Raw genomic sequence first — 26,507 nt, 5'->3', positions numbered from 1 at the left:
AAGAAAGTAATTCTTGAAAGTTTTTTTTTTTTAGGTAAATAATTGGTAACAATGGTAATTTCACTTAGCTTCTGCAGCAACTAAAGCCATACTGTTAATTCAAAACCAGTTTTTGCTATTCTTCCAGGAAATAACTTTAGTGAGCGGAAGTTTGTCAGCAAATGCTTTGGGGGACAGGCTGGGGCTAGGTTCCTGAAGTTAGCAAGTGAGGGAGCTGCCTGTTTGCACTCTGGGCTGAAAAGATGTTCCAGGTGTCTGTGACAAGCTGTGATGAGGTCTGTAGATTACTTGGAATCCATTGTGTTCTTTTCCTTGTTAGAAAGAAGAAACCTTCTGAAAACAAGCCCTTATTTAAAGGAAGCCCCAGTTAATCCAACAAGGCTTGAATGAAGTTCCTTTTATACAAACTGCTTGACAAAGGCCATTTGGCCCTGAGGAGCCCTGGGAGAACAGAAGCTGAAATCAACACCGCATACAGGGTTCAGATAGTGCAAAGCTCAGGACCCTCTTAAAGCATATCTGACCTTGGTTAGAACAAAATTTATCTAGTACTGCAAGTAGAGGTCTTACATAGAACAGCAACAAACCTCCATTAGAGTGACAAATGGTTATTGAACATTTACGAGTGCCAGGAAAATACACTGACACCTCCCCATTAGCTCCTTATCTCTTGAATCAGGTTTAATTATAATTACCCCATTTAACAGATGAAGAAACTGAGGCTTCCTAAGAGTGTCATGTGGTGGAACTCAGCTCTGATCCCAGACAATTTGATCTAGAACCAGAGAGCTTAACTCTGGATCAGGTCTGCTAAATGGTCCCATCCAGATGGCAAGCAGGGTAAAAGTAAGTCTCTGCCAGCATTTACAGGGAGGTGGCTACCATCTGCATGCATCATCTCCAAAGTCTTAAAAATGATTTTAAAAAGTCAACCCTTGATGTATGGCAAAACCAATATAATATTGTAAAGTAACTAACCTCCAATTAAAATAAATAAATTTATATTAAAAAAATAAAAATAAAACAGAAAAAAAAAAAGTCAACCCTTAAGCACTCAGAAGGGCCTCCTAGGTGGCGCTAGTGGTAAAGAACCTGACTGCACCGCAGGAGACACAAGAGATGCAGGTTCGATCCTCAGTCAGGAAGATCCTCTGGAGGAAGGCATGGCAACCCACTCCAGTATTCTTGCCTGGAGAATCCCATGGACAGAGGAGCCTGGCAGGCTATAGTCCATAGGGTCGCAGAGTCGGACACAATTGAAATGACTTGGCACTCACACATGCATGTACTCAGAAAGCATTAGATGTTTTACTCCAGAAAAATAATTTGTCTTCTCTGTGCTGTGTCACAATTGAGTAGGGGCCCTTTAAAAGGCAAGCGTGACTGGTAGAGCTGGGCAGGCACGAATTTTCAGAGCATCTTGCCTTTAAGGTACACCAGGTCCTTACTTCATCTCCACTCTGAAATCCTAGAACCACTGGCTCGGGACACAAATGACTCATTGTCCTTGGCCTCAAACAACAGCAAGGCTACTTAGAATACAAAGCACATTTCATGGGAGAAAGCTGCCACCACCGGCCACAGTCACAATTTCCTGCGAGATCCACAGCCTGGCTGAAGCATGGGGATAGCTTCCCGGCTGTTCAATCTCACTTCGAATGTTATTTGAGAATAAGGAGTAGTGACGACACAGCCCATTCATTCACTATGTCACAGGGACATCCCCTGCTTTTTAAAATCCTTTTCCCCTGAAGACATGTTGGTGCTCAATCCTTGCCCCCACCCTGAGGAAGGGACGTTTGTTCTGCTGTGAGTGCAACAGCAGGCAGGAGTGGGCTTCATGCCATTGTGGGAAGAGTTGCCTTTCCCCAGGCATGAGTGGTGTTGACTACCAGAGGATTTCCACTTGGGAATGACCCAACACTCCCAGGAGCTCAGATAGGACCAACTCTCCTCCTTTCCAGCCCCCAGGAGAAAGCAAGAATGTGGAAAAGATGACTATTCCTATTGCAAGGAGCCCACGGAGGTGGGGCTGGGAGGCACAGCCTGTGGGGCCACTCTGTCCAGCTGTCCTGTCACCTCTTGCCACTTGCCTGGGTGTAACATCCCTCAGGAGAGGGAATGGTTATCCTCTGGCAGGTCTGCTGAGTTTTATTCTTCCCAATCCAGTTACTAGAGAGAGCTGATGACAGGGGATCCCAGACTGCTGCTTCATTGTTCTGGACACCTGTGATGTCTAATTATAAATCCAGCCTGGCAAGGTGGAGCTGGTAGCTTGGGAAGAAGCTGTCCTGTGAACCTGGATGTTGGCTGTGGCAACCATCCGAGGCAACTACGCTGGAGTTTCATGGTGGTGTGGTTGGGATAGAGGAGGTTTAGTAGGCTCTTGCTCAGGGCTTTGCGGAACACCATGGCCCCAGACAGGCTGGTCTGCCTTGAGGAAGTGGGGAAAGCCAAGAAGCTGTGCTCTCCGAGTGTTGCTGGGATGCACCACTTTGATCTTACTTCACTGATGACCAGGTCAGAGAGCTCAATCCCTGCTGGGACCACATCAGGGATGCTCTGAATGTTGGGGCATGTCCAGGAAGTCAGCCCTGGCTGAGCAGGAATAAGGAGGGGCCAGCCTCCAGGGAAGATGGGGGTTGAATGAGGGCGGAAGGGTGCAGGGTGGGGCCTCCACCTCCTCTGGGATGCTGGGTGTGACTGGGAGCAGGAAATGGGCAGTCACCCTCCAGAGGCTTACAAGGAAAAAGATGTCCTCTGCCTAGTCAAAGGCGGTACCTGTTTATAATAGAATAGAGGTTCCTGCACACTCTGTTAATTCCAGGCTTTCACCCCAAGAGAGCAAGTGAGCTCCCCAAATTCTGACCATTCAGTCATTTGACAAACTTTTATTGAGCAGCTCTTACCTGTCAGGCCTGTGAGCATATTTGTGACTGAGCGTGCACGTGCATTTTCTGGCTTTCATCAACCTCATCACCTTTTTATTTGTTAAAGAGACAGCTTTTAGTTTAAGGATTTTTATATTGAAGAATTCAAAAAGTGGTAGGTTTTTGGAACTTAGTGATTTGTATTTAAAAGGAACTATTGGTTGTTAATCAGCTATACCCCAATGCAAAATAAAAAGTTTAAAATTTGGGAAACAAATAAAAGGAACTGTTGACAAAGATTCACTGGAAAGAATCTGAACAAGTGGGAAAATACAGTTAGTACTACTGAAACCTACTAAAATAATTCCAGGATGTATGGTTTATCTGACATAATGATACCTCTCAGAGCTGTCACTGGTCTGAAACTGACTGCTTCTTACTTTTCTAAACACAGTGGTGCCGATGGACAATGTTCTATCACTTCTGTTCTTTCCCGAATGTGTAAAAGTTAAAATACCAATTCAAAAACGAATAAATTCTTTTCTTTAAATGTTTCTTACAGATACAACTTCAATATTTTCATTCAATAGTGGTACAGTTTAAGAGATTTTTTTATTCATGAGTCAAACAACAATTTACCCAAAGGGAAATGATAGTTTACAGGCTCATAGTGCAAATAAAGAGTTCAGGAATGCAGTAACTAATATTTCTAAAATACAAAATAGATACAATTCTTAGAAGACACATGCAATAATAAACTACTAAGCAGCTGGTCACAGAACTAGAACATTTGATGATTTTACTGGTGATATCAATGGGACACTAGCTGTTTCCAAATTCAACTGGAACTCTCATCTTAGGCTTTGTATTTTGCTTTTCCAGTTTCACTAATGACACAAACATGATTCAAATCCCTGAAGTGTTCATTGTAGTCAAGGGCATATCCCACAACAAACTTGTCTGGAATTTCAAATCCAACAAAGTCCGGTCTATAGCTAACACTTCGAGGGGTCCTTTTCACAAGCAAGCTGGCAACCTTGACCATCTTTGGATTACGCCGCTTAACCAGGGAAAGCAAGGCTTGCATCGTTTTGCCGGTGTCAATGATATCTTCCACAATCAAGACATTCTTTCCAGTCAGAGTTGAGAGATCATCTCCACCAATCACTTTTATGTCGCCTGTTGACTGGTCATTATAGTAGCTCTTCAGTCGGATGAAATCTACAGTCATAGGAATGGACCTGTCACTATTTCTGTTCAGTACTTTGATGTAGTCCAGTAGGTCTGCAAAGAACTTATAGCCCCCCTTCAGCACACAGAGGGCCACGATGTGATGGCCTCCCATCACATGCATCATGTCTCGAGCGAGCCGTTCGGTTCTGTCCATAATCAGTCCATGAGGGATAAACACCTTTTCCAAATCCTCTGCATAATGATTAGGTATACAGAATAAATCCAGGTCATAACCTGGTTCATCATCACTAATCACGATGCTGGAGCTGCAGGTCGCCATAATGGAGCTGGCTGGAAATATGTTGGACCTAGAGGCAAAAGACCTAGGTTCAATCCTGCCTCTGCCATTTACTTATTGAACTATAGTACATAATCATTTGACCTCTGTTTCAGGAGTTAATATGCCGCAGGCAATAGTAAAACCACTATCAGTCTGTAGATCCTACCTCAGGACCACTCCATGGTTCATGTCCTAGGACTTCCCTGTATCAAGAACGGCACCCCCTGGGTAACCTCCACTTCTATATGCTGTCATCTGCCCACTACTTCTATTTTTTCACCTTACTACTCTAGCCAGTAATCACTGCTAAAATCCATCAATTCTGCCACTTTTTGAGTCCCTCCCACCTCCTCAGCTCTGTCCACACTTCCCTTTTTACCTGGCCCCATCTCAGGCCTTGTCTACAGCTCAGTCCCCTTTATCAGACTTGCCTGGTGTGTCTCCCAACCCTGATTAAGTTGCAGGCTCCATCTTCTTTCCACCTGCACTTGGAGGGGCTAGAAAACAAAACACTCGGCCATCCTGACTGACCTCACTATAAACTCATGCTGCTCACTTCAAGGGGGTCCTGATGCTGCCTGGCAAGCCTGCCACATGCAGTTCTCTCTCCAAAGCCCCAGGATGATAAACTCACGTCTTCTCTCCTCAAACCTCAGCACCCCTTCCCCACTCTCAGCTGAGGACACTGCTTCTTATTTCTCTGGAAAAGCAGAAGCCATGGGAAGAAAACCCCCTGACTCCCATCACTCACCTGACACTCTGCCTTCCTTTGCTCCTGCCCAAGGCCAGCCCTTCACCTGCCACTCAACTCCCACACCCCTTGATTCTAGAAGGATGCCCCCCCTCCACTGTCTCTTCTCTCTTCCTTCTGCATCATCACTTTCCTCCCTCTCCTGGATTATTCTGACCAGTATACGCACATGGTCTAAAAGCTCCTAGCCATGAAAAAAGTCTTGAAAAAATCCTTTCACACCTGCTCCCATGTCTGCCCCATTTCTCTGCTCCTTTTATAGAAAATTCCTTGAAGGAGTTGTCCCTACCTCCTCTGCTCCCATGCCCAGGCATGGATCCAGTTGGGCATTTGTCTCTGATTTAGCAGTGAAACTGTGCTTGTCAAGGTCACCAGTGCCTCCACATGGCCAAGTTCAATGTCAATTTTCAGTTCATATTCATCTTAGCGGACCTATCCTCAGCATTTGATGTAGCTGGTCAAGCTCTTGCCTTTGAAACACTTTCTTCTCTGACCTCCAGGACACCTCTCTCCCATCATGCTGGTCACTCCCCAGTCCCTTTGCCTGCTTCTCCTCTGCTCCTTCACCTCTGCTCCCTGAGGGCTCCAGGGCTCAGCCCTCAGCCCTCTTTTCTCTCTGCACTTCTCTATGGGGTCTCATCTAGATGACCAGCTTTTTTAAAAAAGTCTGTCTTTTGCTGGTTCCCCAGTTTATATATCTAGCCTCTACCTTCTGCTGCCTTTAGGCTAGTTTATCTACTGCCTACTTAGTATGTTACTTGGATGAATCATGGGTATCTCACAAGTCACATGTTGAAAACTGAGGTCCAGATTGCCCTCCCATATCTGTCCCCTCCAGAGTCTCCCCACAGCTACATCCTTCTAGTTGCTCAGGTCAACGGTTTGGAGCTATCCTTGCTCCCTTTCTTTTTCTCAACTCCCATATCCAATCAGCAAATTGTGTTGGCTTCACCCTCAAATTACATCCAGAATGGAGCACTTTTCTCCATTTCTACCTAACTACTCTAATGCCACATCCCTTCTCCTGGGTGATAGCCATGGCTCTCTAACTGGCCTACCTACCTCTTCCTTGGCCTCCTCTCATCCATTCCTCACATAGAAGCTGAAGAAGGTCAGTCCCTGGGTGCCCAACTCTGATCACCAATGGCTCCCCATCTCACAGGAAGGACCTGGCACGGCATCGCCAGGTCTTCTCCCATCTCCCCTGACTTAATGGACTCCATTAGCCCGCCTCCATCTGTTTCTTGAACAAGCCAGTCCTGCTTTTGCTTTGTCCTGGCTGTTCCCTTTTTCTGGAATGTTCTTCCCCCAGATATAGGCATGACTGCTGTCTCTCTCTTATACAGATCTCAGCTCAAATACCTCCCCTTCAGTCAACCTCCCTTTTCCGACCATCTCATATAAAATAGGAGCCCCTTCCACAGCTCCATGACTCGAAGCTATTTTACTTTCTTCATAGCACTAACCATTATCTGAAATGATCACATTCATGTCTTTACTTGTGTATTGTCTATCTTCACCACCAGAATGAAAGCTGTATGGCAGCAGGAACTCTCCGCAGTAGCTAGCACAGAGCTGACCACACGGCTGCCAGGGCTGCCACGGAAGGTTGGAAAGGTTGTTCCCTGCACCAAAGCTTCTGGCTGAGAGGCTGGTAGGTGCTAATATCCAGCCAGCTCTCTGCTCTCCGTGCTGTGGGGGCATTTAGCAGGTTGCCTTCTGCTATTTTACAATGCTTGCCTATGGGCTGGCTGTGGCTCTGTGGTGGGCATTTAGGAAATATTCATTGAATAAATGGCTGACTGATGGATGGGCAGACTTTTACTTGTTTTCTTCTGTGGGACTTCATGGAAATTACCTTCTTAAGGCCTCATTTTATTCATCTGTTAAGAGGGTAATTAACATAAATTTCATAGTACAGTTAGGAGGATTAAATAAAGCAGTTCATTAAAAAGCTGACACAAATATGATTACACTTGTAGGACATATCCAGGATAGGCAGATCCATAGAGACAAGAGAAGATTAGAGGTTGCTGGAAGCTAGGGATCAGGAAACGAAGTGTGATTATTTAACAAGCAGGGGGAATTCTCTTGGTGTGATGAAAAGGTTTTAGAACTACACTGCATGATGGTTGCCCAACATTCTGAATGTACTAAAAGCCACTGAATTGTGTGCTGAAATGGATGAATAGAGTGATATTTGTTGTAGATGTTATGTGAACTAAGTTACGCTATGTGAATACCTCAATGAAAACAACAACATCAAAACCATATGTACCATGTGCTGGCACAGTGTCCAGCATATGGTAGGTGTTCAATGAATATCTTTTGAATCCTGTGAAATTTCCCTGCTTCAAAACTTCTAAACCTTCCTTGGATCTTCACTGCCTCATCCAGGATAATATTCACTTTCCTCTCATTTGTTTATTTCAGGGGTGCGGATTGTTGTCATTCTAGATGTTAGGGATTTGAAGGGGAACAAGACAGACACAGACCCTATCCTCAGAGTTTATAGACTCATAGGGGACTCTGCCAAGTAAAGAGAAAATCACAATACTGTGTGGTCAGGGCCATGAGGGAGAAGGGCCAGGGTCTTCTAGGGGCACAGAGTGGGGAGGAGGGACCTAGGCTAGGGTACATTTAGATCAAGAGGACCTCACCTAGGACCTACATGATGGGAGGCCTGGGAGGAACAGTCAGCCAGGTGGGAGGTGGATATGTTGGGGGAGAGGATTAAGGTTGGAGGAAAGCAGGGGTCCCAGGAACAGCACATGCAAAGCCGGGGAGATGAGCACATGGTGAATTCTAGGAATGGAAAATCGTTTGGCATGACTGCAGCAGAGAACATGAGGTGTGGGTGGGAGACTGAGGAATGGGCCACTGGCAGCAGGAGTTCAGACTCCGTGCCAAGATCTTCAACGTCCTGCATTAACTGGTCATCCGCTTTCCACCCGCGTTTCTAATCGTGCCCCATTCACAAGCCCAGACCGCAGCCGTTGCTCCCTCTCTGCCCTGTGGGTCCCTGTGAACTGCTATGCCTGCATGACTTAGCTCATGGAACCCTTCCTCCCTTAGTTATTTCCTGAGAGCCTGCCCTGTGTCAGGTGCTGGGAACCTAGAGACTGTCAAACTTGTTTCCACCCTGGGAGAGCTCCCCAACTAGTCTAGCTGGGGAGAGAGCTGAGGAAGAAATGATTACAAAATAATGACGGAAATGCTCTGATAGGCGGAGCTCTGGGCATAGAGGAGGCGGGGCTTTCCGGGTGGAGGCGGGGCCTGTCAAGGTAGGGGCGGGGCTTGCTAGGGTAGACTGGGGACTCGGGGAAGGTGACTCCCTGAGGGTCTGAAAGGACAAGGAGGTACACTAAGCCTGGGGAGCCTAGCTTTGTGGGGGTCACAGAACCCTTGAGATCCAGATAGAGGCTTGTACCCTCTGTTCAGGTAAACACACAAACACAGGATAAACCCCCAGGGCACATCACATTCCCAAAAGGCCTCTAAACTCACACTCTCCATCGACTTCCACATCCGCACACACACACACACACACACACACACACACACACACACACGCTTACATCCACTTTTGCAGGCAGTTTTGATTGTGCTTGGTCCCTCTGGATTTGCCTGGAGAATGCCCACCCCTCTCCCCTTTGGTTCTGGCTCACCGCCTTCACAGGCCTGCAGAGCACCCTCTTCAACTCTGGACTTTGTACCTGTCACCGGAAATTCACTTGTTTATCAGGCCGCCAGCTTGAGCAGCCGCCCGCTGAAGACTGTCCCCTCTCTGGATCCCAGCTGCACCAACCCCCCACCCGCTCAGCACTGGGGGTGGGGGTGAGACCTGTGCCTGAAGGTTCTCTGCAAAAGCTTGGGAAGATGTAGAATTAGTCGTCCCTGTTGGCGGCGCTGCCCTCCTCTCACCCGCGCCTCCGGCCCCGCCTGCCCTCAGCGTCCCCAGGTGAGTCATGGGACAGCTCGGGCCCGCCCACCTGGCCCGGTCCTGCTGTCTGTAACCGGAAGCTCCTCTGCGGACAGGGCACAGTTCCTACAGGTGGGGTGCAAATGGGAAGGCATTGGGGGGCCTGGGCGGGGAAGTCACAGATCCCTGAAGGTTCCTGGGAGCAGGAAAGGAGCTACAAATTGGGGTGGAGTGTGTGTTTGTCGTTGGAAGAAATTTAACCAGAAGGGGTGGGGTGATAGCCTGAGGGTGTGTGTGTGTGTGTGTGTGTGTGTGTGTGTGTGTGTGTGTCCCTGGGGATAGGGCAGGAAGGAAAGGAATAGGAGTAAAATCTTAGAAACATCAGGTTGAATTGAACTCATTTCAGTTTTGTTTTTTTTTTTTTAATTGCAGGCAAATTCCTTTACAATTTTGTGCTGGTTTCTGCCATAATCAACATGAATTAGCCATATTTGTGCATATGTTCCTTCCCTCTTGAACAACTCATTTCAACTGAACAAAACATGTTTTTTTGAGAACCCAAGACTTAGTATGGGGCCCAGATAGGCACGCAGTGGACTTTTGCTGCTGAATGGATGAGTGAATGATTTACTTCTCCTTTCTAATGACTCCCCCACTCCACCCCCTATATCACTCATCTCACAAACATGCACTGAACCGCTGACTGCCAAGCTCTCTCTCTGCCTACGGCAGGGTGCACATTTGTCAGCCTAGTCCCTGCCTAGGGAGCTGCACATTTAGTAACTGGCAAATTCTGACTGGTGGCCGAGTGGGCAGGGCAGTGAAGGGGATGATGAGAGGGGTCTTGGGACAGCCTCACAGGCAGGTATGGTCAGATTTGGCCTTGAGGGATGAGGGACTGGAAAAACTGAGGAGGAAGTGGCTGAGAAACAAGAGTGCAAGGCAGGACGTGTGTGTGTGTGTGTGTGTGTGTGTGTAGCATGGGGAGGGAATTGAGGGCCGTGTGTTGAATTGCAAAGCCTTGAAGCATCTGCACAAAGCTGTAGGGGCCTAGGGAGCTTGGGCAGGACTTTTAAGCTGGAGGGTAATGGGGTCAGATTTGGTCCATAGGCCCATCACTGACATGGATGAGAGGTAAGGAGAGATCTCAGGAGGTTATTGCGAGTTGAGGAACCAGATGACGGTGGCTCGAACTGGGGCAGAGGAGGGATGTCAGCATTCTAGGGTTACTGAGAGGAAGAACTCATGGGGCCTGGTGGCAGTGCAGTGGTGTTGAGGAGGGAAGGCGTCTTTAAGGTATCGATACTAAAGACGATGGCCGAGTGCTCCCTAAACCAGGTGCTTCTCTCCTAGGTGCTTTTCTGCCTGGACACTCCTCCCAGGGCCTCTTCTGATTCAGATACCTCCAGCCCCAGCTCCTGTTCCTCCAGGTACTTCTCTAACCCAGATGCTCTTCCCTTAGCTCCTCCCCTAGCTGTCCCCTGACCCCAGACATTCCTTTGGCCCAGATGCTCTCTCTACAGGTATCCTGAGCCTAGCTGATCTTGCTCCAGATAGTCCCTTACTTCAGATGCTCTTACTCCTCTAGACCCTTCCCAGCCTTAGGGTCTCAGCCTGGTAATTTCCTGATCCAGTTGATTTACATTCGGCTACTCCCCCAAAACAGCTCCCCGCCCCCTGAGGCAGAGGTGAATGAACAAGGAATGTGCCTGAAGGGCTGAGGGTAGAGGACACAGGGTAGGGACACAGGGCTCCTGACTCCAGAGCTGAGGGCCAGGGCTGTTCTGGCAGTATCTAGGGCCTCCGATCCTGGATGGGGACCAGCACCATCCTCCATCGTGGTCTCCGCTTTGCCCATTAGCTTCAAGGAATTGCTGTTGTCCATCCTCTGGAAGGTGAGACTGCTTCTGCCCCACTTCCCACCCTCAGCTTACGGAGCAGGGGAGCAGCCTGGGCTCTGGGCCCTGGCATCTGAGACCTGGGTTCAAGTCCTGGGTCTTTGGCTGAGTTAGTTCACCTTTCTGGGCTGTAATGTCCTCACCTGAAGAGTGGGGATAATGCTTATGCTCACATTATGGGTGAATCATAAGTTGTGCTCAGTAAATTCCATCACTGAGTTATGTTTCCAGCGACTTCCTGGTGTTCCCTTATAAACAGCCCATGTCCATGGCTCAGCTTGTTTTGCTCCCGTGGATAGCTAGTTATGGCCAGTTGTCCAGTCTCCAGAGTTCGCGCAGTGCCCTCCTGTGGCTGTGAGTGTGGCCCGGAACAAGTGTCTGTGGCTGTCCCTGACCCCCATCTGCGTGTGTATATTCCAGGACTCTGTCCCAGGGCTGCCTGGCATCCGGGGGTCTCCTTAGAACCAGGGCTCTTCTGGCAGAGGCTGAGGCTCACCAGTGTCTTCTGGCCCCTCCATGAGTGAGGCGAACCAAAGTGAGTGACAGTGGGAGGGAGACTGAGGAGGGGGTTGGGTTCCCCTTGGATTGTGGGGAGGACCTTGCGCTCATGTCTCTCAGTTTCCCCTGGGAGCCGATCCTGGGCCCCATCCATAACACTGTCCCTTTCTCTGCAGCCATCGTGGGGTCCTCCGAGGTCCCCACAACATCTACCGTATCCTCTGGACCAGGCAGCGGGATCCAGACATGGCTTGTGCTGGTAGGGGTCGTCCTGGGGGCTGTGGTCCTCTCTATCCTCATCGCGGTTGCTGCCAAATGCCATCTCTGCCGCAAACACCGTGCCAGCTACCAGCACCACCCACTGCCTGAAACAGGGAAGGGAGGTCGCCCCGAGGTGGTTGAAGATGAGGATGATGATGGCTTCATTGAGGACAATTACATTCAGCCTGGGTTTGGTGGGCTGGAGACAGGGGCAAGCAGGGACCACTTCTCCCTTTGAGTCTTCATCTTTGGACTGCCCCACCCCCCATCCCTATGCTTGACAGCTTAAGGAGAGCAGATATTTCATGGGAACCACAAGCCTCAGGGACTTGGTAGTTAGGGCTTAAGGGCTGACCAGGGGTGGAGCAATCCTCCCTTACTCGACTCTAGTCACCAAAGTGATCATGACCCTCTTTTACTCAATGACTCTCAATGACTCCCTCCTGTTCTCAGAATAAAGCTTATCAAGGGCCTGACTTTGAAATCGTGCCTCTGTTGGCCTTTGGTTTCCCTTCTTGACTGTCCCTTCTTTACTTCCTGCTTAGCTAATTCTTTGTTATTCCTCACTCTCCTACCATGCTGTTTCTCCCTGGACCTTTGCTCACACTCCTCTTTTGCCTCGATGCCTTTCTCTTCTCCCAAGTCCTGTCTGACAGTGATGAAAATCACCGGCCAGGAGACTCCAGGTGGTCTGCCTACCTGCCAGCATTTCAGATGTGACCTGATGATAACATTTTAGCAGGGGAAATGCAATGTGCCAAATTTCTTACTGAGATTTTTTTCCTGTCAATAAAGTGGAAATCTAAATAGTTCTATTATGTTTTTCACAGATATTAATACATCTGTTTTCATTTTAATTAAAACTAAAGTCTCTCATTTTTTATTTTCCTGAACTGAGGCTTGTGCATAAAAATGTCCCTTGTCACTGAATGCTATTACAGTGCTCAGACATCCCCTCCTTTGGACACCTGAGAGCTGCTGCCTCCTATAAGACCTGTGAGTTTCTCTAGTGGTCTCTTACCACGTTTGGTTTTCATCTTTGTTACAGTTTGCACGTACCCTTACTGGGCCAGACTGTGTATTCTCTGAGGCCACAGTCTGCACTTTGTTCTGTGTACTCAGAGTCTCTCTACATAGCAGATGCTCAATAAATATTTATTGACTTCGTTGAATTATCATGGGCCTAGGGGTGAGTGGATGAGAGATGATGGAGTGGAGTTGACTGTGGAACCTTGATGGAGAGGAGAAAGACAGGGTCATGATTGCTAGTGGTGAGTCTGGGGAAAGGGAGACAGTTTCAAGATAGCAGAGGCTTGAGTTAAGCTTTTTGGTTGCAAGCAATGGAAAGGAGTTTGGGGGGTGAATTAAAGGGGGATAGCTAATTCAGAAGGGCAGGAAGCAGGTGGTCCCAGCTGCCTGAGGTCGAGCATGGGACCTCTAGTGCTCTGTCATTTATGGGCACTTATGAGGTTCCATGCCTGGGACTCCCAAACTCTTGATTCTGGGTTTCAAGTACCCAGTTGATAGAATCTGATAGGTCCAGCTTGGGTCAAGTATCTACTACTGGTCTGATTAGCTCCGGCCAGTGGGGGCAGGCTCCTGTAGTCCTCTTGTGATTTGAGAAGCCCACCCATTTGCTCCGGTTCAGCCCCAGCCAAGCAGGGGGAAGTTGGGAACCAGGCAGCTGCCAAGATGTATCCACCACATGCAGTGTTAGCCTTTGAGGAAAGAGCCAGGGGAGAAAGGTGAGTGCTGACTAATGTGAGGGCTGACTAATGTGTGACTAATGTGCCTAATGAGAAAAGGCCAGAGGTCAAGGATGGCTGGGTTGAGGGTGCCCATGCCAGGGATGAAGCTGAAGAGGGGATGCTGTGCAGGGATGGACGGAAGGGGAGAGACCAAGATGTGACTAAAGTGTGGCACAGGGAACAGAGATCCCAGGGGTGTGATAGAACGGGGGTGAGGTGGGGGGAATGGGGAGATGGTTGACAGGACTTTTGGCCACTGGACATGCGGAGTAGGGAGTCAGGCCCTGGTTTCTGACTGACTGGCTGGGCACTTGAGGAAGAGCAGGTTTTCGGGGAGCAAGGATTCAATGCTGGACATGGGGTTTCCAGTGGGTAGATGCCTGGGGCAGCTGCATTTACAGAGTGAAGTCCGGTTGGTCTGTAGATGTGGCCTTGGGAGTCCTTGACAATAGGGTCTCTGAGGCCCTCCAGAGTGAATCAGCTCACCAGGGCCGGGGTGGCATAGAGGAGGCACTGAGGACAGAGCAGGGAAACACTGACCTCTAAGGGTTTGTCTGTGGAGGAGGAGGAGACAGGAGAGACTGGGGACGAGCCAGGGAGGAGGGGAGCCAACCCTATTCATTGTTCCTCAGCCCCCAGACCCTCGAAGGCGGGGAAGGCCCTGTGTGGGAGGCAGCAACGCTGGCTGCCCCAGCCTGAGACCCCGGAGAGGATGCTGAGTAGCAGAGCATGTCCTGGCCTCCGGAGGGAGGAGCCGGTTGGTCTTTCCTCTGCCCCTCATACATCCCCAGGGCCCACCCAGAGGGGCTGCCCTGGCTTGCACTTCTGGGCCAGGAAGCATCTCAGCTTCTCAGGGCCTTGATTGAACCTCTGAGAAATGTGGGCAGAGGTGAGCACCCAACCCCAGATTAGAAGTTTGGAGAAGGAAATGGCAACCCATTCCAGTATTGTTGCCTGGAGAACCCCATGGACAGAGGAACCTGGCTGCTATAGTCCATGGTGTCACAAAGAGTTGGACATGACTGAAGTGACCTAACACACACATTTCTGAGCCCAGCACCAAGAAGGGTTGATAGGGGAGGCTTCCCCTCAGAACCTACTGTTCAGTTCAGTTCAGTCGCTCAGTCGTGTCCGACTCTTTGCGACCCCATGGACTGCAGCACAACAGGCTTCCCTGTTCATCACCAGCTCCTGGAGTTTACTCAAATTCATGTCCATGGAGTCGGTGATGCCATCCAACCATCTCATCTTCTGTTGTCCCCTTATCCTCCTGCCTTCAGTCTTTCCCAGCATCAGGGGCTTTTCCAGTGAGTCAGCTCTTCACCTCAGGTGGCCAAAGTATTGGAGTTTCAGCTTCAGCATCAGTCCTTCCAATGAATACTCAGGACTGATTTCCTTTAGGATGGTCTAGTTGGATCTCCTTGCAGTCCAAGGGACTCTCAAGAGTCTTCTCCAACACCACAGTTCAAAAGCATCAATTCTTTTGTTCTCAGCTTTCTTTATAGTCCAACTCTCACATCCATACATGACTACTGGAAAAACTAGAAACTATCCCACAATTGCACTCATCTCACACGCTAGTAAAGTAATGCTCAAAACTCTCCAAGCCAGGCTTCAACAGCACGTGAACCATGAACTTCCAGATGTTCAAGCTGGATTTAGAAAAGGCAGAAGAACCAGAGATCAAATTGCCAACATCTGTTGGATCATCGAAAAAGCAAGAGAGTTCCAGAACCTGCTGTGGGTGGTGGGAAATCTGGACCTAGAGAGCGGCCCTGCTGGATTTCCCAGAGAGATGGTTCCCAGCAGGCTCGCATGCCTGGCCCCAGGCACGAAGAGGAAACACCATTCGGGTCCACAGGTTCAAGGGCACGGGGATGCCGGAACTGCTGGGAGGCCGGGGACTCAGCCAGGCTTCTCTCTGGTCTGCCCTCCTGTGGCTTCAGACCACGATCCCAGCCCACCTCTGCCCTTCGCGTGCAACCTGTCCTCATCCCTCAGTAGCTGTCACTACCTTCTCTCCCCTGTGAGCGCCAACCCAGACTGCAAAGGATAGCCCAGTTTCTTGGCAGCCTCATCCTTCTGACCCCAGAGCAAAGCCACAACCCTTGTCCTTGTGTGGAGGCCAAAAACAGGGGTCACACAAGTCAGGGATGTGAAGTTGAAGAAGGCTGGCAGAACAACAAACTGAGTTGAGAGTACAGATGTGAAAGTGAAAGTGTGAGTCACTCAGTCATGTCGGACTCTTTGCCACCCCAGGTTTGTAGCCCGTCAGGCTTCTCTGTCCATGGAATTCTCCAGGCAAGAATACTGGAGTGGATTGCCATTCCCTTCTCCAGGGGATCTTCCTGACCCAGGGATTGAACCCCAGTCTCCTACATCGCAGGCAGATTCTTTGCCATCTGAGCCACCAGGAAGATCTGGATTCAAATCCCAGCTCTGCCATTTATCTGCTGTGTGACCTTGGGGAAGTTACTTACCCCCTCAGTGCTCCAATTTCTTCTCAGTAGAATAACGATCGTAGTAGCACTTGCCTCACATGGTTTTAGAAGGCTTAAATGAGTGACATGTGTAAAATAGAATAGAGCAAGCATCTGCAAGTATTAGCCATATCTGTAGGGGCACCACCAGGGCAATCTCTCCCCACGACAGATCATCCTGAAGAAGGAGCTTGCCATGCCTCCTTCCTCCTCATTCTCTCTAGACTGGGATTTGAACATGTTTGTTTCCCAGGACTCAGGTCAGAAGATCTAGTTCAAAGCTGCAAAAGACTAGAATTAGATGTTCTGATGCTCTCTCTTGGTAAATGTCACATTGCACTTAAAAATACATGGGTTGTTTTCAAATACCTTTTGCTATTGATTTCTAACATAATTCCACAGTGATCAAGAGAACTGACTCAGGACGATTTCAGTACCTTTAGACCATGAAGTATTTGTGACTTGTGGTAAAGCGTCTGCCTGCAATTCGGGAGACCTGGGTTCGATCCCTGGGTCGGGAAGATCCCCTGGAGAAGGAAAAGGCAACCCACTCTGGTACTCTTGCCTGGAAAATTCCATGGACAGAGAAGCCTGGTAAGCTACAGTCCATAGGGTCACAAAGAGTCAGACACAACTGAGCGACTTCACTTTTACTTTCACTTTACATTCCTGGATATATTCCAATGTCTCTTGGTTTATAGTCAATGGAAACTTGAATCTGTATCCTGCTGTTTTAATTGTGTTGAATTGGTTCACAGTGCTTTTCATGTCTACTATATCCTTCTTGGAGAAGGCAATGGCACCCCACTCCAGTACTCTTGCCTGGCAAATCCCATGGACAGAGGAGCCTGGTGGGCTGCAGTCCATGGGGTCACTAGGAGTCGAACACGACTGATCGGCTTCACTTTCACTTTTCACTTTCATGCATTGGAGAAGGAAATGGCAACGCACTCCAGTGTTCTTGCCTGGAGGATCCCAGGGATGGGGGAGCCTGGTGGGCTGCTGTCCATGGGGTCGCTGAAGTCAGACACAACTGAAGCGACTTAGCAGCAGCAGCAGCAGCAGCAGCAGCATATCCTTCTACTTTTCTGTCCATTCATTCTATTAATTTTTCAGAGTTTGATATTGAAACTGCAACTAAACATCTTAATTTATACACTTAAAAATAATTCTAATATATAGTAGAACTATATGTAATTTTGTTCTGTATTTTCTGTTTCCTGTAAATGTGTTATCATACTGTCATAATTAAAGGAGAAGGCAATGGCAACCCACTCCAGTACTCTTGCCTGGAAAGTCCCATGGATGGAGGAGCCTGGTGGGCTGCCATCTATGGGGTTGCACAGAGTCGAACACGACTGAAGTGACTTAGCAGCAGCAGCATAATTAAAAGGAAAAAAAGGGGGTGAAAAGTTCTGATGCTGTAGGATATAATGATAGCAACAATAATAACACTGATGTGCTGGACAGGCAGCCCATTTGATAGACTGAGAAGTTGAGGCTCAAACAGGTTAACTACAACTTGCCTGCTTCACTCAGCAATAACACTATTATCTTACCTCTAAGTCATGATCAAACAGACCCAGAGAAAGAATCTCCTGGTAGTTGAATTCACCCCCATCCTTCCTTGGTTGGCACCCCTTGCCCGTGAATCAGGGCCAAGAAGTTCCAGGTTTGGGAGAGCAGGCTGGGAGGGTAGAAGTGGTGTGTCCCATCCCTGACTGGGGAGGGGACCAGAGCAGGCTGTTCTCTGCTGTGCCCAGGGCAGGTCCTGGGCAACAGTCCAGGAGGCAGACTGGTCAGTGTGCACACACTGAGGCCCGACTGGTCCCCTGGTCCCTTGAGGAAGCTCCTCAAGGGGAGCCTGAGGACTCCTGTGGGGTGTGACTGGATATGATGGAAGGACCACCTGAACTAGAACAGAGTTGGAGATTTCTGGAACATATTCTTCTAGGATCCAGGCATCCAGGAGACCCAGAAGGAACTCTTCATCTTGCCTGCTGCCAGTGGGAGCTTTTAGGAGGTCCTGACCACTCTATGCTGTCTTTATCAGCTCCCCTTGTCCCTGACACTTGTTTAGATTACAGGACCTTTATGTTAACCTCTCTCTTGCCACTACCTGCCCCATCATGTCACCATTGCACACTCCAGGTGACACTCCAACCTGAGGCCTGCATCTTAACCTCTGCATGCTGTTGAAGAACCCTCCTTCCCACCCCCTCACTGCTACCTGCATCGCCCAATCCATGCTTCTGTTCCTGCCCATTCTCCAGCTTCCCATGGGCTCTCAAAGCCTCCATTTTCTAGCCTCCTTTGGGCTTTCAAAGTCTCCACTCTCCAACATTCTCCAGGCTCTCAAAGCCTCTGGCAACCTTGCTGTTTCCTTGTTCATTTTCCCTAAAAGTTCTTTAAAATGGTCTCAATCTGCCTGCGATGCAGGAGACCTGGGTTTGATTCCTGGGTTGGGAAGATCCCCTGGAGAAGGAAATGGCAACCCACTCCAGTATTCTTGCCTGGAGAATCCCATGGGCAGAGGAGCGTGGCAAGGTACAGTCCATGGGGTCACAAGAGTTGGACATGACTTAGCGACTAAACCACCATCACCACTGCCTCACAGAAAGAATGGGTGTTGGCCAGTTTCCTGTTATAAAATTCACAAACTTACCTGTGTCCACATTCTTCCTTCTCTCCTATCAAAATAGCATCGTGAGCCCAATCACTCCACTGTGGGCTCCAGTCACTCCATTGTGGGCTCTGATCCACTCTCCCTACCTTTCTGCTCAGGGACTTAAAGACCTACTTCTTCTCTATCAATGTGGACCCATCACACCTGTCTGGTCCTAAAGAAGCTCCTCCAGGTAGATAGTCAAAGACCTGTGAGTCCTACCTTCTGAGCATCCATAGAACCTAACCTATAAGACTGTCCCAGCAGACACCTCCTTGTCCAAGCCCCGTCATCTGGTTGCTGCTAAGTCACTTCAGTTGTGTCCGACTCTGTGCGACCCCATAGACGGAAGCCCACCAGGCTCCCCGGTCCCTGGGATTCTCCAGGCAAGAACACTGGAGTGGGTTGCCATTTCCTTCTCCAATGAATGAAAGTGAAAAGTGAAAGTGAAGTCGCTCAGTCGTGTCCGACTCCCAGCGACCCCATGGACTGCAGCCTACCAGGCTCCTCCGTCCATGCGATTTTCCAGGCAAGAGTACTGGAGTGGGGTGCCATTGCCTTCTCCACCGTCATCTGGAGATGGCATCAATCTACCACTGGCGTCTCCGCCTCCACCCAGCTGATACCATCCTTCCCATGTTATAGTCGGGTGTATGGAAGATGACTTCTGCTCCCTTTGGAACAAGTCCTCTGTGAGCAGAGGCAGAGGCTTTCCCTGCCTCCATTTTTGCCTCTTCCAATGAATTCTAAATTACAATTTCAGCCAGGCCATTGTTTTCCTTACAGTCCATCACTGGGTTCCTCTTGACCTCAAGAAACTGTGCTACCTGCTAAGGAGACTCTGAAGCCCGGGAGGAGCCCAGGGCTCCACTCAGGTATGCCCTGGCCTCTTGTCCGCTAATGCTCCATGTTTCCATCACGCACAATCTCTGTGGTTCCTCAAAGGGCCAGTTCTCTCATCTCTGGGTACTTTTGCTCTTTCTTCTTTCTGGGATTCTCTTCCCAACCTCCCTATCTTGGCCAACTGCTTCCCATCCCTCAGGAGCTAGCTGAGATGGCACTTCTGGGGCTGTTTAGTCATTTTTTCTTACTCTTTTTCTCCTTAGACCAGTCTGGGCTTCAGAGGGCAGCCAGGTGAGTCCCCAGTCCCATTCTGGTCAGGGTACCACCCTAATTAAAACCTTCCCAGGTTTCTCAGTGTCCTGAGGACAAAAGCCAAATTCCTCAGCTTGGCTTATAAGACCATCTGACGGGCAGGAGTTAAGAAGGAGCAATTTCATGGGAGCAGGGTGGAGGTTTCCTGCCCCATGACTCTCATTTTATCATAATGAGGGAGGCCAAGTTGTCTGCAGAGAGCAGTGCTGGGGGCTGCGAGCGGAATGATGCTGGGGTGTGAAGGGAGTGGAGGGACCTTGAGGGCTGTGTGGGAGCAGGAGCTGGCCTGGGAAACAGGGTAACTTGTGAGGTGAGTTTAAGACCAGGCTGGGATTAGTGATGGGGAATCACGGTGACACCAGGCTGCCTGGCTCTTCAGATTTCTCTAGTAGCCACTTGCTGTGAGTGTTCATCCACAGAGGGGATTTTTTCTGGGAGGGAGGGACCAAGGGTCAGGCAGCTAAGTTGTTGAGGAGTCTGTCAAGGAGTGAGTGAGAGGATGAGTCACAGAATCTTAACCAGATGGAATGAGAAGACAGAATGGACTGCTTTAAGAGAGGGAGAGAGCAGAGGTGGTCAGTGGATAACTGGTGGTGATGGAGATCAAGATGGGGTTTAGTGAGATGCTTTGAGCACACGAGCTGGAAGTGGGAGGTTGTGGGGCTGCTTTAGTGAATAAGGAAGGATCAGCATTTTCACCGCGCCTGGGCCTCCGCCCAGCTGTTACTGTCCTTCCTGTGTTATAGTTGGGTGTATAGATGATGACTTACACTGCCCTTTGAAATAGGTCCTCTGTGGGCAGGAACCATGCTCCTCGTGTAGCGTCCTTCCCAGGAGAGTCTGACACGGCCTGACCTACGGTAACTGCTCATCCAGACATTTTCATATGTAACTCTCCCCCCTCCCAATTTTCTGTGTTTCTGTTTTCCTTTAGTTTCTTGAAAGAAATTTTGTGAAAGTATCTAATCTCGTCTCAGCTGAAAAAAACCCAGGATGTAACCCCCGTTTTACAGGATGGGGAGGCATTCGGTGGGTCTCTGATGGGCCAGGAATTGGGTGAGAGTGAGAGCTCCCTCTTGTGAGCCCTGGAAGAATGAGTTACTGGGGCAGATGGTGTGGGGCCTCAGGAGGGAAAGATTCAGGGCCAACAGCAGACAGCGGTATAACCTCCCACCCTTCCCAGTTCTAGGAGGGTCTCAATGAGCTGAGTCTTTAGTCCACACATCCATACCCTACTACATGCTGGGCCAGTGTGGGGGGCTAGGAACACATGGATGAGCAGGACACAGACCCTGCCAGAAGGAGATCACTGTCTGGTTAAGGGAATAGATTCACAGAGAAAGAACTGCAGGCTGGTGTCTACAATGGAGGGTTTGGCCATAGCAAAGGGGTAATTTGCTAGTGTAGGGGGAGAGGGTCAGGAAAGACTCCCCAAGAACGTGGCTTCTTAGGGCCCAGGGTCTTGAAAAGTGCCATGGCAGGGGAAGGGAGCCATGAAGCCTGGGAGAAGGGAGAGAACATGTTGGAGTCACGCTGATGCTGCACCGTGGGTACGTTGAGGAGAGGGAGGCCAGTCCTGTCGGGGAGTCTGCACGTTAGCCTGCAAAAGCGGGGGGCACCTTGGCACCTGAGGTCTTTAACCTGGATGCTGGGTGAAGGGGGAGACCGGAAGCTAGTTCAAGGTAGAGAGGAGAGGGGCTCACATTTGAATATGTGGAGTCTGAGATGCCCATGGAATTCCTGGTGCTCCTCAACTTGCCTATTCTCTGCTCACGTTGCTCCCTGCCATGGCTGGCAACACCCTTCCCCTCATCCATCAGCTCAGCGTTTTCTCCAGGAAACTGCCTTGATCTTGGCAGCTGAAAGTGATTTTCCTGTCAGAGCCTCAGTAGTTCCACATTTAACACCTCTTAGGCAGCACGTCTGCTCGGCTTCCCCGCCGCTCCTGGTTTCCTCAGTGGGGTATCCCACGGTCTTCACCTTGTGAAGCAGGAAGTGATGAAACAATAGCTCACGCAACGAGTGTCCCTGCACCCGCAGAGGGAGAGCCCTTTCAGGGCTGACCTTAAGCAGGAAGAGACTCTTATGCCCCAGCGGGCATCCAACACTCCTCCCATGCCTGGGAACCCAGAGGCAGGCCAGCCGGTGCTGCGATTACACAGACCAGGATGTTCTGGTTTCAGAGGTGGGGTTGGGAGCTGCAGCCTCTGGAGAAACCAGCCAATAAAACCTAAATACTCAGGCTTCATGTGGAACCAGCACCTAAGCAGATGAGGACTCATCAGCCTCCCCACCCACGCTGCCTTCTCCCTGGGACCAGACGCCCACCACCTTCCTGAGGGTGAGCAGCCCCTCACCCGACCCCTCTCCAGCTTCCTAGTACTTATGAGGAGAAGCCACAGGCCCGGCTGAGGACACCTTCAAGGTACCTCTGTCAGCCTGAGAGAGGCACAAAGTGTCCCTTTTGGGAGGGATGGCTGTGCGGGAAGGGGCAGGGCCAGGGGAAGGGATGGTCTCTGAGGGAGATGCTTAAAGACAATACTAGTGACAGCGGCCACCACTTTTATTGCACACCTGCCACGGGCCCGGCCCTTCCACACATCATGTCACTGGATCCTAACAATCGATGACCATGACTGTTTCTCTTCAGAGACTGGGACTCAGAGAGGTTAAGCCACTTGCCCAAGGCCCTTGGCTGGTGAGTGGTGGAGGGGGCACTGCCACCCCGGCCTGTCATGCCAGAGCCCGTGTTCTGTCCACTTTGCCGCCACAGTCTCCTCGATGAAGAGGGCTCACTTTGCAGTCTCTGGGGGTGGGCAGCGTCCTCTCCTGGGCAAATAGGTGATGGGTGTTACAGGCAGAGCTGGCTCTCAGAGGTGTTAGGAACAGGGGTCAAGAATCTTCAGGGATCCCAGACCCTACTCTGCCGAGAGGCTCGGGACACCAACAGGCAGACCGTGACAGCTCCATGAGCTCCAAGGAGAAGCAGCCCTCTCCTTGGGATGTGACCTGTGGGCGCATGCTGGCTCCTCGTCACAGGTTAGCCACACAGTCCTGAGGGCTGGGCAGTCCTGGGGATACATGCGCTGTCACTATCCCCTTGGTACGTGTATGCACACACGCTTGCACACACACTCACTCACGCTCGGGCACGGTTCTGTGGAGGCTGAGGGCAGGTCGGGGGAAGGAGGGCCCGGGCTCGGTCAGATGAGGCTGGCGATGCTGGACGTGGTCTCGTGATGCTGACCGGCCGACAGCTGTCCTGAGATGCTGAAGACGCTGCCGTTGCCGCTGCGGTCACTGCGGGTGGTGGGGGCGGCCGTGCGGGTTGGGGGGCAGTGTCCACTCACAGCCACCTGATAGAGCAGCAGGCCCAGCAGCAAGAGCGCCCCAGAGGCAGCCAGGGTGATGCCCACGGACAGCATGGCAGCCAGCGGCCGGGCTGGGGCGGGGGCGGCAGCCAGCCCGGCCAGCGTCAGGCCGGTGACCAGCAGCACCAGGCCGCTGAGCAGCACCACCAGGGCGTCCGCACCTCCTCCGCTGCGCAGCAGGGCCACGTGGTGAGGCTGGAGGATGCAGTTCATGTCCTGCACGGCCGAGCTCATCAGCTGCTTAACCAGGACCAGCAGGGCCAGCAGGCAGAGCGCCGTGCCCACTGCCAGGCGCCACTCCCCCGAGCGGCTGCTGGTGGAGGACAGCAGGGCCACGCCGCCCGCCCCACAGCCGGCCACGAGGCCCACGGCCACAGCGAAGCAGAGCGCCGAGCGCCGCGGCTGCTGGGACCACCACAGCTCCACCTGCTCCGCCAGCACATCAGGGGGCAGCCCCCGGCCCCGCGGGGCCTGAGCCTCTCCTTCAGACATGGCTGATCTGGCACGAGTGAGGGCGGAGGGCAGCGTCAGGGGGCAGAGGTGCAGGTCATGGCCTGGAGCCCCCACCACCTGCGTGGCAGCTAGAGGCCCAGAGTCTCATTCCTCGCACAGTCCAGGATCTGGTCACCATCACCTGCCAGGGAAGAATCACACTTGCTATCTCCCCAGCCCACCTTCCCCTCATGGTCTCTCCTGGGAGCCTTGGGGATGCTCCCGTGTCCCCTGGGAATCCTCCCGTGCGTGTCCCCTGCAATCCTCCCGGGCACCCAAGTCCCTCCCTAGCACTTTCCTTTGGAAATGCCTCTCCAGAGACCCTAGGAGAGCTCCTCCACCCAAAACACCCCCAGCCCTCTAGGGAACCCCCTGTCCAACCCCTGACCTCTCTGGCTCTCGCTGTCTCAGTTGCCTGTCCCATTCCGGCTGGCCGATGGAGCTGGTGTCACGGTGGATGATGGGACTGGATGAAGACTCTCAGATAAAGCCTCATTCAGGATCTGACTCACATGGCCTCAGCTGTCACCGCTGGCTCCTGGGGGGAGGGTTATGGGGAGGGAGGGGGCTTATGATTTAACCCTTCTGGAACCAGCAGCCTGACCCTGCATCTTCTCTCTTGGGGCTGCGGCTCCTTCTCTGTGAGTGAGGATCTGACCCCGTAATACCCTCCTTCCCCTTGAGGTCCCATCCAATCTCATAGCCACAGCTACTGGCTCCCGAATCCCACTCTCTGCCAAACCCAGATCTCCCTCCCAAGCTCCAGACCTGTAAGATGGTAGTCACTTTGACGTCCCATAGGCACCTTTGACACAACAGGTCCCAACCCAAGCTTGTCATCTCACCCGAACCTGCTCCTCCTTTGTGCTCCTCCCGTGGGCACGTCCTGGGGATGCCACCTCTGAACATTTTTCCATCTCAGCCCTGCCCTCATCCCCCTGCTCCTGCACTTCAGCTTCTGTCCCCCCACAACTCCATCACTGCTCTTCCTGCCTCCCCCATGCTTCTCCTCTCACCGCCCCCCACGCCACAATTTCTCTAACGTGGTACAAAGGGAAGGAGGGCTCTGGACTGGTCCCCCGACTGCATCCCTCCACCGTGGGTATGTGGGCGAGGGATCCTGCAGGGGTTCCTCATCGAACACGTCCTCCAGAGGCCAGTCAGAGTGACTCCCACAGGGCAAAGTACAGCATTCCAGGCCCTGCCACAGGAGCCCCAGTTTACAGCATGGGTGCTGCTGTGATGAGTGCTGGGCTGTGAGTCAGTCAGAGAGGGAGGTCTGACCCCCTCTGCAGGAGGTCAGAAAAGCCCCCATGAGTTCACCTCTTGGACCTCAGGCTCCTAATCTGAAAAGTGAGGCCAATAACCTTTATCTGGGGGGAGGGGGCATTAAAAATCAGGTCAGAATTTCAGTGGGAATTCTAGGGCCTGCAAAGATGCCCAGAGTGTGCTTTCTGAATAAAAGAACCCAGAATTCTTTCATCCAATTCAGGACGAAGACTACTGCTTTATATGGAGGACGCAGGCCCTAGGTCATTCTGGGAACGTGACTTCATGACTGTACGTGTGTTACACCCCTGATGAGGTATCTGTTGTCCCAATCCCTCAGCAGGGGCTGCCTGGCACATGAGGTAGGAGGGGGAGCTGCAGGTGTCCCCAAGGGAGGTGGGGGAGGGGCCGAGGAGGGGGCCCTGGAATCAGTCCCAGCTTCCCCAGGACTGTGACTTCACTGGTCTGAAAGTGCTGCACAGGTGTGCTGGGACCGCAGACGCGAGGTTGGGGGTTCTCAAGGGAAGAGCCAGTGGGAGAAGGTGGGCTGGCAGGGGTAGGGGATCATGGGGCACTCACAAGAAGCCTGGAGTGGTTGGATCCAATCCCGAGCAGTCAGGGCAGGCAGGTGGGGCATTCCAGCTCCGTTTCCGGGGAGGCGCTTCACCTGCCTAACCTGCACCTAGGTGAGCTGAGGTGGGGGAAGGGGAGGAGGATCAACAGGTGTTTCCAAGGCAGAGCCTGAGCCAATTGGCTGACGTGGCACTGCTCCTTCTGCTGGGCTGAGGCATTCCAGGGAAGGGAGGGGCTTCTGTTTGCTGCTGTTAGGGCTCAAACACAATTCCTAGACCTGGACAGCAGGAGGAATGTTGTCCATCTGCCCCAGAGCCTGGGCCTGAGCCCATCCCCCAGCTCCAACCTCTGTTTAGCTTTAACTCCAGCCTGTAACCCAACCCCAAAACCCAGCTGCAGTTTTAAACCCTACCTAGAACTCCTGGATCTAACTGAGGCCCCTACCTCACATCTCAGCCCCAACTCAATCTCAAATCCCAATCTTAACCCCAGCCTCATTTCCAAATCCAATTCCAGTCCCAGCCCCAGATTCCAACCCCAAATCTGGCTTGAAACCTCAGTCCCAAATTCTGGAATTAGGTCTTGGACTGCAACCTCATCCTTGGCCCCAAACTTGACCCGTTTCTGAATGTAGCCCCCAAATTCTAACTCCAAACTCAAATCCTGCCTCTGCCCCAAATTCCAAAACCAGCTGTCCCACAAACCCAGCCCCACCACTTCCTTGTCACTTTCCCCTAGGCAGGAGCCCTCCCAAGACCCTTGCCCACTTTCCTTCTAAGCCTCAAGGGCCTGACCAAGGTAGCTTTGCCCCACGTCTTGGTCCCGCTGAGGAGGCAGGGTTTGAGTGGACAGGAAGTGGGTAATGGCTCTTCAGGTAGAAATCAAGGGTTCCCTTGCTTAAAACACTTGCAGAATAAACACTTGGGGATAAATGCCTTTCTCCTTCACAGGCTCACAAAACCCACCAGCACCGGCCAGTCATTTTCCTCTGGCCCCTGCCTTGCAGCCAGAATGCCTTTCTTTCAGTTATGCATGCTCTGC

General features: G+C 51.2%; 3 protein-coding genes across 6 annotated transcripts; 1 reads left to right on the top strand and 2 right to left on the bottom strand.

The window, feature by feature from the left end:
* Window positions 1–3,468: 3,468 nt before the first annotated feature.
* On the bottom strand, window positions 3,469–9,081 carry LOC102287153 (hypoxanthine-guanine phosphoribosyltransferase). 3 transcript variants are annotated; one of them, XM_070368312.1, is made up of 2 exons: window positions 8,979–9,081; window positions 3,469–4,411 (listed from the first exon to the last, which is right to left on the bottom strand). In XM_070368312.1, the coding sequence occupies exon 2, from the start codon at window positions 4,381–4,383 to the stop codon at window positions 3,727–3,729; it is 657 nt and encodes a 218-aa protein (XP_070224413.1). In that variant the 5' UTR covers window positions 4,384–4,411; window positions 8,979–9,081; the 3' UTR covers window positions 3,469–3,726. The 3 variants fall into 3 exon arrangements, with proteins under 3 accessions (XP_070224413.1, XP_005898428.1, XP_014334484.1); XM_005898366.3 differs by having other exon boundaries at window positions 8,851–8,988; XM_014478998.2 differs by lacking the exon at window positions 8,979–9,081 and adding an exon at window positions 8,803–8,897.
* Window positions 8,960–12,626, top strand: C3H1orf210 (chromosome 3 C1orf210 homolog). Of its 2 annotated transcripts, none has more exons than XM_070368314.1 (4): window positions 8,960–9,095; window positions 10,410–10,486; window positions 11,375–11,489; window positions 11,629–12,626. In XM_070368314.1, exons 3-4 carry the CDS (start codon window positions 11,471–11,473, stop codon window positions 11,949–11,951), a joined length of 342 nt encoding a protein of 113 aa, XP_070224415.1. In that variant the 5' UTR covers window positions 8,960–9,095; window positions 10,410–10,486; window positions 11,375–11,470; the 3' UTR covers window positions 11,952–12,626. The 2 variants fall into 2 exon arrangements, with proteins under 2 accessions (XP_070224415.1, XP_070224414.1); XM_070368313.1 differs by lacking the exon at window positions 8,960–9,095 and adding an exon at window positions 9,112–9,188.
* A 9,680-nt stretch (window positions 12,627–22,306) lies between these two features.
* TMEM125 (transmembrane protein 125) lies at window positions 22,307–26,262 on the bottom strand. The gene is made up of 3 exons (XM_005898368.3): window positions 25,473–26,262; window positions 24,013–24,162; window positions 22,307–23,766 (listed from the first exon to the last, which is right to left on the bottom strand). The coding sequence occupies exon 3, from the start codon at window positions 23,622–23,624 to the stop codon at window positions 22,965–22,967; it is 660 nt and encodes a 219-aa protein (XP_005898430.2). The 5' UTR covers window positions 23,625–23,766; window positions 24,013–24,162; window positions 25,473–26,262; the 3' UTR covers window positions 22,307–22,964.
* Between the last annotated feature and the right edge of the window lie 245 nt (window positions 26,263–26,507).

Source organism: Bos mutus, chromosome 3, assembly GCF_027580195.1.
Source record: "Bos mutus isolate GX-2022 chromosome 3, NWIPB_WYAK_1.1, whole genome shotgun sequence".
Classification (NCBI taxonomy): domain Eukaryota; kingdom Metazoa; phylum Chordata; class Mammalia; order Artiodactyla; family Bovidae; genus Bos; species Bos mutus.
Note: the sequence above shows the minus strand (reverse complement) of the source record. Positions and strands in the feature narration are given on the sequence as shown.